Consider the following 18,125-nt stretch of genomic DNA (forward strand, 5'->3'; position numbering starts at 1 on the left):
GATGTGGTCTTTTGGATACAAACTGTCGAGGCTATACAAACGGGCCATTCTATACTCGAGTAGGAAGCGACAGATGTCTTGTCCTTCATGGTCGGATAGATATTTATATTCTCTTTTATAGGTACTGGAGATCTCTGCTCTTCTCATGGTTTATATATCTCAGACAGGAAGACATCGCGGGCTACCTTTTATCGAAAATATAGAGTTTGACGGAATCATAGTTTTGCTTTTCTTTTCTTTTCTGTCTTACATGACAATCTAGAACCCTCGTAGGGTATAATACTAGGAATTGTAGCACTAGTCTAGCGTGATCCGGCAAGCCCTGGAATATTGGGACACTGAGCTATCAGGCTCCGATTACTCGCCAGTTGCTGAAGTAGAAAGATAAGGACAGTTGCTTGGAGGAAGGATAGAGAACCTAGATTTACCTGCATCATGTATGCACCCAGCAGGCTACATGAAGAGGGGCAAGATACCCAAAAGAAGTACCGAATGAATGGCCGAACCAGAGTATGGCAACCCCACCCTCACGCGCAACTCTGATTGCATGTCTTGGACCCATCATTCCACTTTTTTGATTTCAAAGCATCAGCAAGCTCAAGCTATCGGTGTTACGTATTTTCAAGACAACTATAATAAGTTCAAGATGCCCCTCATTTTTACCCCTCTCTGGAATCAATCCGTATCCCCTTTAACATCCTGTGAAACGTCGTGAGTTACAGGTGCATCATTGAGACAATGGCTGCCCCTAAGGTTTTCTTGTGAGTGTTTTTTGATTCCAGGAACTATGGTAGAGAATTGATTGCCAACAAATTTGTTCTAAGCACCGGCGTCACTGGCTACATTGGTGGCGATGCCTTCTATGCCGTGCACCAGGCACACCCCGACTGGCAGTACTCGGCCTTGGTTCGGAGCAAGGACAAGGCAGTCCAGGTCACCAGCCAATACCCCAACGTGAGGATCGTTCATGGAGATCTTGATTCGGCCAAAACTATTGAGGAGGAGGTGAAGAATGCAGATATTGTATTCCGTGAGTTATCCAAAAATAGAAACCTCCGTGCCGTAAACGATCTGTACAACTCTGCGTAACTAATAATGTGGCTTAGACTGTGCCGACTGTGACCATGTTGCCTCTGCTGAGGCTATCGCGAAGGGCGCCGCACATCACACTCCCGAGAAACCAGTGTGGGTGATCCATACCTCCGGCACTGGAATCCTGACCGTTGAGGATTTCCGCGCCAACGCGTGGGGCTTCTACCGTTCTAAGGAACACAACGATTGGGATGGCGTTGATGAGCTTCTCAACCTCCCCGACGACTCTTTGCACAGGAACGTAGATAAGATCATCATTGAAAGTGGCCAGCGCAACCCCCAGAGCGTCAAGACGGCTATCGTCTGCCCTCCTACAATCTACGGTCCGGGCCGGGGACCTGGAAACCAGAAGAGCGTCCAGGCATACTGGCTTTCCGCCGCCGTGCTGAAGAGAAAGAAGGGATTCTTAGTCGGCGAAGGCAAGAATATCTGGCATCAGGTCCACGTCCAGGACCTCAGTGACGTGTACCGTGCTTTGGGAGATGCCGCCGCCGTCGGTGGCGGAAGCGCCACCTGGAATGACAAGGGCTACTATCTCGCCGAGAACGGACAATTCGTTTGGGGGGATATCCAGCGTGAAGTGGCTAGAGTCGCCTACGAGAAGAAGCTCATCTCATCTCCTGATGTCGAATCTCTGTCGGATGCACAGGTGACGGAGTTGAATCAATTTGGGCTGTACGCTTGGGGAAGTAGCTCCAGAGGCCATGCCCTTCGTGCTAGGAAGCTGTTAGGCTGGTCCCCAAATAAGCCCAGTCTCAAGGAGCTTATCCCTGAGATCGTGGACATTGAGGCCAAGGCGCTGGGTCTGCTGTAGAACATAGCGTAAATTTGTATGGTATAATGACGGGATGAATAAACTTATGCTTCTCTAATCATGATGTTTGAGGTTTCTCTGTATGGTGAGCCCTGTATTTATGTATAGCGCCTCTGAATAATATATTCAAAGGTATTTATGGTATTATTGAGGGCATGGCATTTGTTAGAATACAGAATGGAACAGAAAGATTGAATACTCGGCGGAGATCGCAAAAAGCTTAGCGCCGAGCGCGGGTAACGCAAGCGACACAAGCGCGACACTCGCAATGCAATCCTCTTTATTACCATCAATCACCGAGTCCATAACACACCAAAGGCATCCTTTTGTCTCAACCAGCGCCGTTTGACCCTCGACTTCTCGTCACATGTCATTTCTACTGCAGGTTGTTCTCCCCATCCTTTTTTGTCCTCCGTATTGAATTGCTACATTGATTTAATCCTTTTCTTAATTGTGGTGCTGACCAGCTCAACTCAAGGTTCCGCCCATGACTTGCGACCTGTCGGAAACATTCCGGTTCTCTGCCTGAGCAATCCACGGTAGCTTTGGCTAAGCTGTCATGGCTCCAGGTGGCGGAGGAAAGAGAAAGAGAAACGAACGAACTTGGTCTGGTGATTCGGGAATCGACGGCCAGCGGCCTTCTCCTCATCGACCGAGCAATCTAAGCATGTCGCAGCATAACTCCCCTCGCGATCACTCCGACACTCGCGGACGTGGACGCCGACAAGGCAATCGGGGAGGCAGGAATAACCTTGGCCGAAGGCTTAGCAACGATAGCCAGAACCAGGCTGGCGGTCGGAAGGACACTGCTATGTCGCCCCCAAACACAACGCCTGCGAAAGAAACTTCGGAGCAGAATCCGATCAACGGCGCATCCCCAGCGATAAACCAGCCGCCACCTCCTCCATCCCCTTCACCTGTTCCTTCGCAACCACAGTCGCACCCACCACCACCGCCGCAACTTCAAATATCCCATGTTCCTCCCGTGAAACCTGCTGCTCCACCTCCCCCATATGATTATGAGTACGTGAATGACAGTGTCATTGACGCATGGTCCTCTACGGGGAAGCAAAAGGTTGTCGAGGATGGAACACAGGCAAAGAATGAAGAGGATATCTTAAGGTTGGTCGCGATATACCAGGAGTTGATCCGGAGCGCTTTTTATGGACGGCTGTCTCCAACGGATGCGGGCGCCGCAATTAAGGATATTATCGGAGAGAATGTTGCTGCAGAAGATATCGATATGGATAATGGAGGACAGGCGACAACTATCCTTGATACCCGTTCATTGTTCTTGGACACGTTATCTATAGTCGCCGACTCTGACACGTCAAACCCTGCCTTGAGGCCATTGGTATTCTCCACAGGGATCAACTCGGCACTCATGCGCCTTCAGCTCGACACACCGCTTCTCCAGTCCTTGGGTCTAGTTCGTGATACATTCGCCCGTATGGGCATTCGGAAGCAGACTAATCTCTTGTACCGACAATCTAACTATAACCTTCTGCGAGAAGAATCCGAGGGATATTCCAAACTCCTCACCGAGCTCTTCACAACCAGCAACAATGAACCTCCATCCAGTGAAGTTGTTGAAGATACTTTTGAGAGGGTCAAGGCAATGATCGGCGCATTTGATATGGATGTCGGTCGCGTTCTTGACGTCACATTAGATGTTTTCGCCGCTGTACTTGTGAAGCAATATCGATTCTTTGTTAAGCTGTTAAGAGCCAGTTCTTGGTGGCCCAAGGAGGACACATTTGATACAGCTGATGGTGATCATCGTGATTCCGGTCTTCCAAACTGGGCGCTACCAGGTTCTGCGGGATGGGTTACGACTGACGAAGAACGGGCTGCATTAGTACACCTGAACGAACACCGTGACAAAGAGTTTTGGAAGCGAGTCAAAGAGATTGGTATTCGGGCTTTCTTCGAGATTGGACGTAAGCCAGTCTCTGAAGAAGACCTGAAACGGATGATTCCCGAAAGCAATAGTCTGTCGGAAGAAGAGGCGGAAACGCGTAAATGGATTGAAGCCACGGGAACTTTGCCACCTAAGGGAAATAGAGTGGCAGCACAGCTTCTCGGGTTCAAGCTTCGCTTCTACTCATCTCGGGCTCGGAATAAATCGGACATCCTTCCGGATAACCTCATCTATCTGGCAGCTCTGTTGATCAAAGTAGGGTTTATGTCCCTACGTGACTTGTACCCTCACCTTTGGCGACCGGATGATTCTATGGATATTCTAAAAGATGAGAAATTAAAAGAAAAAGCAGAAAGGGAGAGAGCGGCGCGCCCTGGCGGAGGTGTCAATGCGTTGATGATGGCTGGTGCATTGTCGGATGATACTCTACCTACTCCTCGCATTCGGGAATCCGAGACGCGATCAGCAACTCCTGGAAAAGACCAAGACACGGAGAAGTCGACACCAGCGAAGGTCGAGGAAGACGAGCTCCCGGAGCCGTCGGACCAGAAGGTTATGCTTCTCAAGAGCTTACTGGTTATTGGTGCACTTCCTGAATCTCTTTTCATACTCAGCAAATTCCCGTGGCTTATGGACGTTTACCCGGAACTTCCCGAGTATATTCACCGTATTCTCCATCATTGTTTAAGCAAGGTCTACGCTTCATTGCGCCCTCTGCCTTCTGTAGATGAACTCAGAGAGCAGAAGCAGATTCTGAGTCCAGACCAGTCCGGCGTACCAAAGGGCCAGATTCGGTTAACTCAAGCACCGCCCAGACGTGTGCTTCGGTGGGCTCAGCTTGATAAGGAAGACACAAACGACGGAACTGATTATAGATTCTACTGGGACGACTGGGCCGATAACATTCCTCTGTGCCAGAATGTTGACGACGTTTTTGCACTCTGCTCTTCTTTCCTTAACATTTCCGGGCATAAAATTGGCCAGGACGCGAGTTTATTGACAAAACTTGCAAGGATTGGCAAAGACAGTCTTAGTAAAGACGACTCACTGGAGAACAAGGCCCGGTGGAAAGACCTTTGCAAACGCCTTTTAGTCCCCGCAATTAGTTTGACCAAGGCAAACCCCGGTGTTGTCAACGAGGTATTCGATCTGGTCAGCTTCTTCCCCCGTGATACCCGATACAATATGTACGCAGAGTGGTATTATGGGCAAACCTCTCGCCTTCCGGATATCAAGTCGGCATTTGACCAGGCGAGAGCGGAAACGAAGGACGTCCTCAAGAGGTTAAGTAAGACAAATATTCGACCGATGGCTCGTGCATTGGCTAAGATTGCGTACGCGAACCCGGGAATTGTTATCAACGTCGCTATCAGCCAAATCGAATCTTACGAAAATCTTATCGAAGTTGTGGTGGAGTGTGCACGTTATTTCACCAACCTCGGGTACGACATCTTGACATGGGCGTTGATCAATTCACTTGGCCAAAAGGGAAGAAGCCGTGTCCAGGAGGGTGGATTACTGACCAGCCGTTGGCTAAATGCGCTGGCAACTTTCGCGGGTAGAACATTCAAGCGGTACTCGGTGATGGACCCTACTCCAGTACTGCAATACGTTGTTGAACAGCTCCGACATAATAACTCTACTGATCTCATTGTCCTAGAGCAAATGATCAGCTCTATGGCAGGTATTATTACCGATACCAACTTTAACGACTCTCAAATACAGGCCATGGCAGGTGGCGAGGTCCTTCAGGCCCAAACAATCTTACAGCTATTGGATCGACGGCACGAGTCCAAAACCACATCAAGACGACTACTAAAATCGTTGACCGTTTCGAAGCTCGCCGGTCAGTTGCTAATTGCAATTGCCCAGGAACGTTGGACGTGTATTTTCAAGGAATCAGAGGCTTCCTCAGAACTTAAACTGCTGGGTAACGTTTTTGACGAGATCCATCGAGTCCTTGCTCAGTATCTCGACCTCCTCCGCAGTAATATGTCGGTGGAGGAATTTGATTCCTTTGTCCCCGACCTCGCATCATTGATTAGTGAGTACGGTGTACAGCCCGAGATAGCTTTTTGGATTCGACGACCAAGTGTGGCCAAGAAGATATCCGACAGCGAGAGAATAATGCAGGAAGATGAAGCAGTGGTGTCGAAAAGTGGTGATAGCGAGGAGCAATCTCCACCTCAAGGCGAAGCCGATAAGATGGAGACGGATGAAGGAGAAGCAACAGCCCCGAACGGCGAGCAGTCTGCTGAAAATGCTATGGATGTTGATAAAGACCAGTCTGAACAGCCTACTGGGACTGACGCGGTAAATAAGATGACAGAACAAGCTATCGCCACCGCCTCAGCTACTCCGGAAACTCCTTTGAATCCTGTCATGCAAGACCTTCAGGATCAAGTAAAGTCGGCCCTGCCTTCTGAAACCTGGGGCGTCGTTGGGCTATACTTCTATGTCACCTTCTGGCAGCTGTCGGTTTATGACGTGCATGTGCCCCAAAAAGCGTATGAAGACGAAATAGACCGCCAGAAGAAGAAGGTAATCTCCATTGGCCATGACCGATCTGATATTAGCCTGGCTGGAAGTCAGAGAAAGGAACGGGAAAAGAAGCAGATCACTCAGCTTCAAGACCGGATATTGGAGGAGAACAAGGCCCATTTGAAATCTTATGGCCAGACAAGAGCAAAGCTGCAGAAGGAAAAAGATCGATGGTTCGCTGGGATGCGCGGAAAGCACGATTCATTGAACGTTGCCTTGCTAGAGCAGTGTTTTTTGCCCCGCCTGCTGTTGTCTCCCATTGACGCATTCTATTGTTTCAAGCTCCTGAAATTTCTTCATACCTCTGGAACGCCCAACTTCCGGACTGTCGGTCTCCTAGACCAATTATTCCGAGAACAGAGACTTACTGCTCTGATTTTCCAGTGCACTTCAAGGGAAGCTGATAACCTTGGTCGCTTTTTGAGCGAGATCATTCGCGACCTTGGTCGTTGGCACGCTGACAAGACCGTCTACGAGAAGGAAGCGTTTGGAAATAAAAAGGACCTTCCTGGATTTGCTATGACTGTCGACCCGGAAGGCAAACCGACGACGTTCTTAGAGTATGAGGATTTCCGTCGACTATTGTACAAATGGCACCGTCTTCTGGCTGCTGCCCTCAAAACATGCTTGAACGGCGGCGAATACATGCACATCCGTAATGCTATTAGTGTCCTCAAGGCGGTTGTTCAAAACTTCCCTGCCGTGAACTGGATCGGCCGCGACATGTTGACTAGCGTGAACAATCTCAGCCAGAATGATGAACGAGATGATGTAAAGATTCCGGCAGCCTCTCTGATTGGAGACCTCAACCGACGCGAAAAGAAATGGATGCTTCCCCAGGCCTTTATGATAACTAGCCAACCGGCAGGAAAGGGTAATCCCCCAAAGACTGAGCCAGCTGAGAAGACCGCAAGTGGAAAGCCCGGAACGCCACGGCTTCAATCTTCCACTCCAGGTTTGAATGCTTCTGCGGCCGAGTTCAAACCAACCAACGAGTAAGTTTATTAACCCGTCAATCTCACCAACTAGGCCCGAGTTGCTGATTCCGTCAACCACAGACCCGAGACTGCTTCCAGGTCGGAACCGATTACGAAGACGGAAGTCGAAGATGGGGAGATTGAAGATGCAAAGATGACTGATGTCGCCACGAAGGCCACGGCGGACACAGATAAAACGGCACAGAAGCCGTCTGAACAAGCCGATACTACGACCTCTCCCACAACGGAACCGACTGCTATTCAGACACAGCAGACAAGCAGCACTGAGACAGCAACCGGCGAGAAACCTGCCACTCCAGCTACCGAACCTCCTACTACTGCGCAGGCCGCCGCCGCTCCCTCGACATCAGCTGCACCTCATGCCCCCCCGAAGGGTCCTGAACCTAGTCGGCAAGCAAATATTCCCCGACGCCCTGACACAGAACGAGGGCCGCCCGGCAATCAAAATATGCGCTCGCAGACGCATACACCCAACCGTCCTTACCGAGACGATGGAAGGTTGCCGCCACGACCTGACCTTTTGGACGACAGGCGCGATAGACATCCAGATTATCCTCGAGGCGGCCGCTACGCCAGCGAGCATGATTACAATAGACCATTCGAACAGCCTATAGGTGATGGTAGAGGCTATGGTCGTCTCGATCGCGAGTATCCTCTAAGACCATCTATGGATGAGCCGTTCCGTGGTCCTCCGTATCGTGAAGGGCGTGTCCCAAGAGAACCGGAATGGCCAGATCGCGCTGGGCGTTTGCGTCCTTCTGACGCCCGGGACGCGCCATCTGTCGCACGCTCTGGTCCACCAACGCACCCGGATCGCGCCGAGATGATACACGACCACCCTGACAGGGAAAGCTACCGACGTGGGGAGGCTCTGCGACAAGAGAAGGACGATCGGAGGTCTCTGCCATCGAGAACATTATCCCCCCCACGAGTGGAACTTCCAAACCGCCCGGAACGGTTCCCGGATGACCGCCGCTCAGGTAACTTCGCACAAGCACATGCACGGCATGAGGACCTGCCGACTGGACCTCGCAGCGAACGGCTTGGACGACCTCCTATGGACGGTTCCGACTCGAGAGACGCTGATCTGAGCCATGGACGCCTGCGTCAGCCGGATCCTCCTGCCGAGATTCCATCTGGACCTCGGGGACGAAACGCACCTGGAAGAGGAGGACGAGGGGGGCCTGCGTCTTCCAACGGCCCGAACGCACCTAACGAACGTCAACCGCCCACTGGGCCAGGTCGGCAGGGCATGCGAGCTGGTCCTGACCACTCTGCACCCGCGGCCCCATCATCACCTGGCCCGGAGAAGCTCGACACTAGCGGTATCCATCCAGACCGCCTGAAGAACCTTCAACCACAGCCCACGGATGGCGCCTTTGCAGGGCCCATGCGCTCCAGCCACCCTTCTTCTCCCGCATCCGTTGTTCCACCATCCGGGCCTCGTAGTGCTCTTGGACCTCCGCAAGGACCATCCTCCCTCAATCGTGGACCGCCACAAGGTCCTGGTTTTGGCGGTGAACGAGGTCGTGGGGATAAGCGGTTCGCTGGGATCAACACCATGCTGCAACAATCCGGGGGACCTGGGGAGCGTGCAGGCCCTGGCCCAACGATTCGTGGCCGAGGTGCCAACCGGCAGCCTGGTGGTATAAGCGGCCCTTCTCAAGCCCCTGGGGCTCCTGAGGAAGCCGGTCGTTTAGGCCCACCAGCACAGAATCGGCTTGACCTCATGGCCGGCCGGCCCTCTACCTCTTACCCTGAGGATGATGGACAATCCCGAAACCGGCCTGCTGGAGCTCGCGGTGAGCCTGTTGAGGAGTCTGGATCCGAGTCGCGGAGATCCATGCGATACTCAGGCCACGACCGGGAAAGAGAACGCGACAGAGAACGGGACCGTGACCGCGACAGGGATCGGGAACGCGAGCGTCGGGCAGGCGAGGAAGAGGGAACGCGGAGTAGCAGCCGGCGAGAGGAGTACCGAGACCGGCCGCGAGATTATGAGCGTGAGCGCAGCCGTAGGAGTGATGCAGGTGCAAGTAACACCCGGGAAGAACGATACGAGTCCCGTGAAGCGTCACGCCGCGGGGCGGGATCTGACAATCGTCGTCGACGGGATCGAGACGATGCATCCGACGCCGCCCAGAGTCAGGAACATGAAGGGCGGCTACGCCCTCCCTCTTCTCTTGGTGGACAGCCACCTCCGCCCCCTCCGCCACCTCTCCCAGGAAACGCCGAAGATGATCGGCGCTGGGGCGGTCGGGAAATGCGCGATCGAGACCGGGACCGGAATCGGGATCGCCAGCGTGATCGAGATTATAACCGCGATGGTGGTAGCGGAGGCTCTCATCGGAAGCGTGGACGACCCGGAGGCGATGAAAGTGGACACGGCGACGGTGGTGGCCGTGGGGGCATGAGAATGGGAGGTGAGAGTAAACGACCTCGACGAGGGGCGTGAAGAAAATTTAGATTTCATGTGCATTCTCGGTTGAGTTCTAACCTTTGTCTTTCTTTTTCCCACGGTGATTTCTTTTCCTTATCTCTGTTTACATAACGCATCTATGCATTGTTGGACGGTGTTCAAATCTTTCTTGCATTGGGATAACCTTCTCGGCTCTTGTTGGAGTCCATGTGTATTCTCTACATTTCTTTAGCGTCTTGGACGGATACCAGCTTAACGTATGTGGATAATGATACACTTTAATCCGGAATGGAATGTAAATGCATGAAAACATATAATGCGGACAGTATGATTCTTTGCTAATTTTCTCCGTAGGATCAGAGTAGATTATTTGAATTTATTATAATGCCTGTAAAATAATGACTGCCCGACGCAGAGATTTCGGAAACCAGTCCCATTAAATCAATAATAATAATTATTCAGTATCCAATCAGCAGTCGGACTATTAAAGTTAGCATGTATTTCAACTGAAAATCCTACTTTATGAATAAATTCCTCTAGAGTTTCACAAAGCCTTTGTTAGACCTTAATCGCGAGAATATAGACATAGACAGAACATTAGTCCACTATCCACCCTGACGATATAATGGAGGAGGATCAGTCAGGCTGGGGTTTGTGTTCGGAGTAGATTTTGGATTAGGATTCACCACATCGCTATGCCACTAGGCGAGATCGCAGTGAATGCTAATATCATCTTTACTGCGGATTGTGTCGTTGGGGGTATACAAAGTATACCTCAGGGCAAAGGATCAGAATGATCCCACAAACGATAGAGGGAGCTGATAGGGCCGCTAGAGACTATTTAAAGGCAGTGGTATAGGCCACTGCCTAGGCACATGTGTCTGTCATAGCTAACGGCTCGCTACGGACGTTAAACTTGATTAAAAAAGTGATAATAATAGTAGTAATAGTAATAATAATAATAATAGCTATACCTCATGGCGACTCAGAAAACGAGAAAACATCACCGCATCTACACGTAATTACTATTTTGATATCTGATTTCTGTATCATCTGGTGCTGTTGACACGTCATTTAATTAATTTTCTTTAATCACCAAGTTTACAACTACATATATAGAATATAAAAAGGGTATTCACTAATGAGCATCTCTACTGAAGCCCTGTTGGCCCTTATTGTATACCCTAGGTACCCTGATAGTTTTGATATAGAAATAACCACTTGCACTAGATAGCCCACCCTAGAGTCTGAATATCAGTTCGCTGTTCTAAGTATTGATGGGCTCTAGCACACAAGCTCATCAATACTCAGAAATTCGCGGAGTCACCCCGAATTATATGTAGTTGTGACCCTTGCTGGTTGTAGCGAATGGAAGGCTGTTGCAATTGAGGTCCAGGAAGGGGGTCGTGGAGTTGGTTGGCTTGCGTGGTGAAGATGGGGGGTTATAGACGGTAAGCTGGTGAGGAAGATGTAGGGTCATTAGGTTTGTGCTCTTTTCTTCGTGACTGTTACTTGATGGTGGGGGTGTTACCAGATCTAGAAGATTGATTGTTGGGCGTAGAGGGAAAGAGTTGCGCTATTTCTTTTAGGATATGTACACGTCTTTGATCGTGTTTCCTTGTTTCGAGGGTGGAAAATGGCGCTGATATGAAACTTGAAGAAGATAGACGTGTAGTTTTGAGAGCTGAAGTGGTCAAGTGATTATTATGATCGAGATATAAAAGCACTCTGCATCATTCCGTAAGAGGTATCTCTCCCTGCTGGGTAGCTTCGATAGAACATCTACCACCTTCCCCGCCATTTGACGAAACATTCAATTTCAACATGTCTATCCCGGAACAAACCACTATCCTAGTCATTGGAGGCGGCCCAGCCGGTTCATACGCTGCTTCTGTCCTGGCGCGCGAGGGACTCGATACTGCCGTCTTGGAGGCAGAGGTATTCCCAAGGTATATATGCACATAAGCCCTTTATACCATCCGCCCACCTAACATGCATAACATCAGATACCACATAGGCGAGAGCATGCTCCCTTCACTCCGCAACTTTCTCCGATTCATCGACCTAGAAGCAAAGTTCAAAGACCAAGGATTCACCAGAAAGGTAACCTCCATCTCCGCATCAAGCTACCAACCAAAAGCTATAATTTCACTCTAGAATGGAGCAAGTTTCAAACTCAATGACTCCACGCCTGCCGCCTGTACGGAACCCCTAATCCGGCTCAGTCCTTCATTACTAAAAAGTTGAACAGACACGGACTTTCTCGCCGTAGGCGGACCGGAAAACTACACGTGGAACGTGGTTCGCTCCGAGGCAGATGATCTCATGTTCCGACACGCAGGAGAGAGCGGTGCACAGGTCTTCGATGGAGTCAAAGTCACTTCTGTTAACTTTGAGCCAGACTCCGAGAGTGTTGACGATGGGCCGGGACGCCCTGTCTCCGCATCATGGTCCCGGAAAGATGGGAGCAACGGTATCATTCAGTTCAGGTACCTCATTGATGCGACTGGACGGGCTGGGCTGGTTAGCACCAAGTATTTGAAGAACCGGGTCGTGAACAATGCGCTGAAGGGAGTTGCTACGTGGGGGTATTGGGAAGATGTAGAAGTACCTGGGGCTGGGACGCCAAGGGAGAATGACCCTTATTTCGAAGCTATCAGTGGTACGTTCGATAACTCTATCAACCATCACGAAAGAAATACTCACAACACCAGACGGCAGCGGCTGGACATGGGCCATCCCCCTACAAAACAACACAACCTCCGTCGGAGTAGTAATGAGCCAAGACCTCTCAACATCCAAGAAAAGATCCAAAAGCCAATCTAGTGTCGAACTCTACAAAGAAAGCCTCAATAACACCCCCGGCATCCAGGCCCTCCTCGCAAACGCCAAACTAGTCTCAGACCCCAAATCCGCATCCGACTGGTCCTACCGCGCCTCATCTTACGCCAGCCCCTACCTCCGACTCGCCGGCGACGCAGGCTGCTTCATCGACCCATTCTTCTCCTCCGGCGTCCACCTGGCCCTGAACAGCGGTCTCTCCGCCGCCGTCACAATCTGCGCCGCAGAAAGACACCACTGCTCCCAGACCGTCGCGGCAAACTGGCACTCCCAGAAGGTATCAGATGCCTACACCCGCTTCCTAATGGTGATCAGTGCCACCAGAAAGCAAATCGCTAATCAAAATAATCCCATCCTAAATGATTTCCAAGAGGATAGTTTTGATCGAGCGTTTGCAATTTTCCAACCCGGTGAGTTCCCTACCATACTATTTAACTCGCCAACTTCCTCCCCCCAAGCTAAGATTGAACTCTGACATAAATCCAGTCATCCAAGGCGCAGTCGACGTCCCCTCAGAAAAACTCTCCCAAGACCAAATCGCTAAGATCTTCGACTTCTGCAGCAGAACCGTGTACATTACCCGACCGGGCGACACCGATGCACTCGCTGCGGAACTGGGTATTTCCCCAGATATAGTGAATCGGTACCGAGCTAAGATTATGGATATGAAGATGGAATTTGATAAATCGGATATCTCGGATTTTGAGATGGGCGTGTTTAATGGGTTGGCGCCGCGGATGGAGCGGGGTGCTCTGGGGCTGGTTAGGGTTCATTAAGATTGGGGCAGAGTTCGGATTTCAGTGGCACATGGGGTGATTTTTTTTGGGTTTGTCTCTGAGATATTTCCTTGCGTTTTGGAGAGGTTGACTTTCCTTGGAAGTTTGGTCTTGGGTCCTTGACGTTGATGTCTGGAGCTGAGTTTGATGGCAGGTTGGGTTATTGGTAACTAACTATACGGGCCTACTGATTCTACCGTTTCGGATGTGATCATCGCACGTTCAAGCTTAATGTGGCCTATGCTTACTAGCTTCTAGGGCTGGGGCTTAAGTGGATGTAAACATGATGTCGATAGATGTCATGAGAAGCGTACAATTTCAGAGCCTGCGTTTAGTCAAAACAATACCCAGAACTCAAATTCAAGAATCGCTGGACTCATAGATAATCATGATAATCATAGTCTACAATCCTAACCAATACCGGGTCTTCTCGACCTTGAATGATGTTTTGAGCACGTCCTGCCCGGTGCCTGTCACAATAACTTCATACTCGCCCTTCTCGGACGCCCACTTCTCACGCTGCTCGTCCCACCAGCTCGTCGCGAGCTTTTTCTCCACAACAATCTCCACCTTCTTCTGCTCGCCTGGCTTCAAGAAGGCTTTGGCGAAGCCCTTGAGTTCGCGGACGGGGCGGTTGACTTCTGTCGGCGGTGGGGAAACCCAGAGCTGAACCGTCTCTGCGCCGGCAACCTTACCCGTGTTGGTAACAGTGACAGTTACGGTGATAGGTTCACCACTTTCCTCGTACTTGGGCTTCTCAGGACTGGTCGTGAGAGTCAGATCAGAGCGGGCGAAGCTTGTGTAGGAGAGACCGTGACCGAAGGCGAACAATGGAGGCAGGTTAGCCTTCTCGTAGTAGCGGTATCCAACGTAGACGTCTTCGCCGTAGAGGACGCGACCACGTTCCGCGCGGAAATTGAGGAAGCTTGGGTTGTCCTGCAGACGGACGGGGAAGGTAATGGGCAGCTTGCCGGAGGGATTGACGTCGCCGTACAGTACGTCGGCAATGCCGTTGCCACATTCGTTGCCGCCGAACCAGGCGTGCAGGAGTGCTTTGGTCTGCTTGGCCCAGGGCATTGTTACTGGGGTGCCACTCTGGATCACCACTACAGCATTCGGGTTCGCCTCCAGTACGCGTGAAATCAGTTCATCGCTGCCTGGGGGAAGATCCATGTGGTCGCGGTCGTATCCCTCGGTCTCCCACTCGCTGGTTAGACCGGCGAAGATGACCACTTGGTCTGCCTTAGCGGCTTGTTCGACGGCCTTGGAGATCAGCTCTTCCTGGCCTACACGACGGCTTGCCCCGAAGCGAAAGCCACCGGGTCCAAATGCCACTACGCCCCGGGTGTCCAGGTCTGAGGTCGGTGCTGTGCCGAACTCAAAGAGGATCTTGTAGGTTTTGCCTGCTTTCAGTTCCTTCGAGCCCTTTTCTTCCACTGTGGCGGTGCCGAAGAAGGCAGAACCTTGGCGTTGGTTCTTGGTGTTGTCCACGACGACTTCGCCGTCAATAAACAGCTTGCCTGTGCCAACGACAGTGACGCCAAAGTCATAGATGCCGTCCTCCTCGGGGGTGAAGAGACCCTCCATATCGACATAATAGGTCAAAGACTTAATCTTAGGATTAACATAGTCCATAAGGAAGCCACTAGATGATACCAGGTGTAGCTCATCGACAAGTTCACGGTTCGACTCAGACGGAGGCTCATTGAAGACACGGAAAGAGAAACCAGTCTTGCCATCAGCCGTCTTCAATAACGGCCCAAGAAGAGGCAAGTCTCTGAACGAGTAGACACCCTGGGAAAAGGTGACTTCGCCCTTGCTCTGGACCGAGACACCCTCAAAAGGCGTGATGGTGTAATACGCATCCAACGACGCGGAGCCACCACCACAATACGCCGCCAGCTTAGCATTTGGACCAATCACCAGAATAGGCTTGTCTTTGCTGAGTGGCAGGATATTCTCCTCGTTCTTCATAAGCACGATCGACTCCGCCGCGGCCCGGCGAAGAAGAGCCTGGTCCTGCGGCCGATTTAGAGCCTTCTCCGGGGCATTCTCGGGAATCCCCAAGGGCTCCACAAAGTTGATCAGGTTCAACACATTGCGGACTCGCTCATCTATCACAAATTCAGCGACCTTGTTCGAGGAAACGGCATGAGCCAAGGGAACTCCACGCCAGCGTGACTTTCCCGGCATTTCCAGATCCAAGCCTGCATTAATTGCATCAGAAGTACTATATGTCCCGAACCTACCCACCCACACCATCAGCATCCACATCCCAAATCCAACCAGACATATATGTATATAAAAAAAAAGTTAACGAAAGAAAAAGAAGAAAAAGCTCACCAATCACTCATAACCAACCCATCCCACCCCCACTCTTCCCTCAGAATATCCGTGATAATCCCCCGATTCTCACTAACATGCGTCCCGTTCACCTTATTATAAGCCGTCATAACACAAGCCGTCCGACAAACCCTCATAGCGACCTGAAACGGCAACAAATAAATCTCCCTCATCGCCCTGCCAGTAACAATACTGTCAACCGCCATCCGCTGATGTTCCTGATCATTACAAACAAAATGCTTTAGCGTAGCCGCAACCCCCTTCTCCTGAATCCCCTTGGAGAAGAACCCGGCCAACAAACCCGAAAGCACACCGTCCTCGGCAAAGGATTCAAAGCCCCGACCACCGAGCGGAGACCGCTGCGTGTTGATCGTGGGGCCGAGGACGATGTGCGAGCCCTTGGCGATAGACTCCTCGCCCATCAGACGGCCGACGTCTTGGAGCAGCTCGGTGTCCCAGGTTGCGCCGAGGGCGGTGGCGCAGGGGAAACAGGCTGCTGGGACGCCGTTGAAGAAGCGAGTGCCGCGGACGCCGTTGGGGCCATCGGACATGCGTAGAGAGGGGATGTTAAGGCGTGGGATGGAGGCTGTGTGCCAGAAATCGATTCCTGGGGCTTGTTAGTCGGTTTAGATTTGGTTTTATGGGTTTTATTCGGGGGAGAGTGAACCGGCTGTTAGGGCGACTTTTTCGCCTAGTGTGAGTTCTTCGAGGGTCTTTTCGACATCTATGCGTGGCATTTTGGTGGTGAGGGTGTGTGTATGTCTAGTTTTATTTTATTTAAGAGGAGACAACCGATTTCAAAGGAGGAAGAACAATGATAGGATAACTTTTCCGCAACTATGGGTGGGATAATACGAGAAAGATAGATATGGATGGATATAGGAAGGAGAGGGAGGAGTGAGGGCGGGAAAGAAGTAGTGTAGAGAAGTAGAAGGGAGAAAGAAACAGATCTCACGAGAAGGGTTGCAAGGCATACAAATTTATATCCCCAACTACTCCACCAAACGGGTCAGGGATGAATAACAATTCAAAGCAAAAGACAAGAGTAGTTATCTCGATAGTTCGTCCCGAGCTCCCCGCTTGATCTCGCGAGCACGGTCCAACGACATCATCTAAGGTGGATAGGTGGATCTCCGTGCATCCCGTGCAGCAAAGCGATTTCGAAGGAATCCGTGGTGAAACTCAGACCTGGCGTCGTAATACCTGACACATGGCTACGATAACATGCGAGCGAGCAAGAATCGTACTGCAAAGCCACTATGAAAAGGCAACGGAGGAATGGCCGAAGATTAACCGATCGCTTGGCAGTGGGGGAACCCACGGAGTATCGGTCCGTCGTGCCTACACTATCCTTCTCCTGCGGTGGATCACCGGCGATCAATCGAGGGTGGTTTGATATCCTGGAGGGTTGGGGATATTGCCTATTCGGGATGAAGCACAGAATACAAATTTTGTCCTGTGGAGTTTATCCGTAGCTCTGCCCCTGGAATTATTCTCCTATCTTTTTTCTTCTCTGTCTTTTACAAAAAACTCTATGTAAATCATGATTCCAAATATATATCTTCATATACGTACTAGAACAGCTGTAGCTTTCTTAATTTCGAAGCTGCCGCTCTAGTGAGGGTACTTAGGGTCTTGCTCAGTCAAGATCTCTCTTACTATAGATTACTCTGAGCGTTGAGGAGACAACGAAGAAACGAAATGATGGCTATCAAAGGTATAATCTAGCACCGCTTTGAAGCAGGCCAGAGATCAAACATACAACCAGCTCATCGGAATCTAATAGAGAATCCAAGAGTTGTCCAAAACAATGACTATGACGTTGTTAGGGTTGCAGTAACCGTGGGAATTCAGAGTGACCAAATCTTGTGAGGTTACAAATCTATTATGGACTCACTACATGCCACAATGTTGCGATCATAATTCGCATCCGAATCTTGAACGAATTCATAAGATGCCCTCAATTAACAGGCCGTTCGTGGTGAGAAAGTTTTCGCTGTTAGTGACGTTGTAGAAAAGAAATACTATAGTTGTGGCTTTTATGAAAGGGAAGATCTTCGAGTTGTCTAGAAAATCCAGTAGGTATGTATATGACGTTCAGTTCTCGTTATTCTACTCTTCCATTTCGCAACATTGCAGAAGAATATCGCATGGTAAGGGCCGGAATCAAAGTGCTTCGACTGCTTCGTCTGCATTGTCTGCCATGCGGTATACAATGTCTGTCATTCTTACCATTGACAACGCCATGATATGTCCTAGGCGAATAAACCGCCTATCCTTGGTCCCTGGGGTTTTGATCAGTGACCAAGAAAGGGAGGGAAAGTTCTCTCCAACATCTTCTTGGGCAACACTACTTCACGCGGGGAACTTGTACTTGTTA

At 50.6% G+C, this 18,125-nt stretch overlaps 4 protein-coding genes across 4 annotated transcripts; 3 read left to right on the forward strand and 1 right to left on the reverse strand.

Moving 5' to 3' along the window:
• The first annotated feature begins 430 nt into the window (after positions 1-430).
• Positions 431-2,207, forward strand: BDW43DRAFT_263753 (putative nucleoside-diphosphate-sugar epimerase). The gene is made up of 3 exons (XM_032040591.1): positions 431-761; positions 825-1,030; positions 1,107-2,207. Exons 1-3 carry the CDS (start codon positions 739-741, stop codon positions 1,904-1,906), a joined length of 1,029 nt encoding a protein of 342 aa, XP_031904436.1. The 5' UTR covers positions 431-738; the 3' UTR covers positions 1,907-2,207.
• Positions 2,208-10,077, forward strand: BDW43DRAFT_263757 (putative THO complex component (Rlr1)). The gene is made up of 3 exons (XM_032040592.1): positions 2,208-2,291; positions 2,385-7,363; positions 7,427-10,077. Exons 2-3 carry the CDS (start codon positions 2,466-2,468, stop codon positions 9,819-9,821), a joined length of 7,293 nt encoding a protein of 2,430 aa, XP_031904437.1. The 5' UTR covers positions 2,208-2,291; positions 2,385-2,465; the 3' UTR covers positions 9,822-10,077.
• A 1,532-nt stretch (positions 10,078-11,609) lies between these two features.
• On the forward strand, positions 11,610-13,447 carry BDW43DRAFT_321929 (NAD(P)/FAD-dependent oxidoreductase; the record flags this gene model as incomplete). The annotated part of the gene is made up of 6 exons (XM_032049447.1): positions 11,610-11,734; positions 11,792-11,888; positions 11,943-11,985; positions 12,037-12,447; positions 12,500-13,036; positions 13,113-13,447. 6 exons carry the CDS (start codon positions 11,610-11,612, stop codon positions 13,400-13,402), a joined length of 1,503 nt encoding a protein of 500 aa, XP_031904438.1. The 3' UTR covers positions 13,403-13,447.
• A 315-nt stretch (positions 13,448-13,762) lies between these two features.
• Positions 13,763-16,984, reverse strand: BDW43DRAFT_263759 (beta-glucosidase H). Its single transcript, XM_032040593.1, has 3 exons — positions 16,722-16,984; positions 15,746-16,352; positions 13,763-15,647 (listed from the first exon to the last, which is right to left on the reverse strand). The coding sequence occupies exons 2-3, from the start codon at positions 16,294-16,296 to the stop codon at positions 13,805-13,807; spliced, it is 2,394 nt and encodes a 797-aa protein (XP_031904439.1). The 5' UTR covers positions 16,297-16,352; positions 16,722-16,984; the 3' UTR covers positions 13,763-13,804.
• Positions 16,985-18,125: the final 1,141 nt, after the last annotated feature.

Source organism: Aspergillus alliaceus, assembly GCF_009176365.1.
Source record: "Aspergillus alliaceus strain CBS 536.65 unplaced genomic scaffold BDW43scaffold_5, whole genome shotgun sequence".
NCBI classification, from domain to species: Eukaryota; Fungi; Ascomycota; class Eurotiomycetes; order Eurotiales; family Aspergillaceae; genus Aspergillus; species Aspergillus alliaceus.

Excerpts from the sequence above, each read along its gene's own strand:
- BDW43DRAFT_263753 (XM_032040591.1), top strand. The coding sequence starts at position 739 with ATGGCTGCCCCTAAGGTTTTCTT. Across the intron at positions 762-824 it reads GCTGCCCCTAAGGTTTTCTT|CACCGGCGTCACTGGCTACA; the intron begins GTGAGTGTTTTT and ends ATTTGTTCTAAG. Across the intron at positions 1,031-1,106 it reads GAATGCAGATATTGTATTCC|ACTGTGCCGACTGTGACCAT; the intron begins GTGAGTTATCCA and ends AATGTGGCTTAG.
- BDW43DRAFT_263757 (XM_032040592.1), top strand. The coding sequence starts at position 2,466 with ATGGCTCCAGGTGGCGGAGGAAAGAGAAAGAGAAACGAACGAACTTGG. Across the intron at positions 7,364-7,426 it reads GAGTTCAAACCAACCAACGA|ACCCGAGACTGCTTCCAGGT; the intron begins GTAAGTTTATTA and ends CGTCAACCACAG.
- BDW43DRAFT_263759 (XM_032040593.1), bottom strand. The coding sequence starts at position 16,296 with ATGTCCGATGGCCCCAACGGCGTCCGCGGCACTCGCTTCTTCAACGGC. Across the intron at positions 15,648-15,745 it reads GGGTTGGTTATGAGTGATTG|GTTCGGGACATATAGTACTT; the intron begins GTGAGCTTTTTC and ends GTGGGTGGGTAG.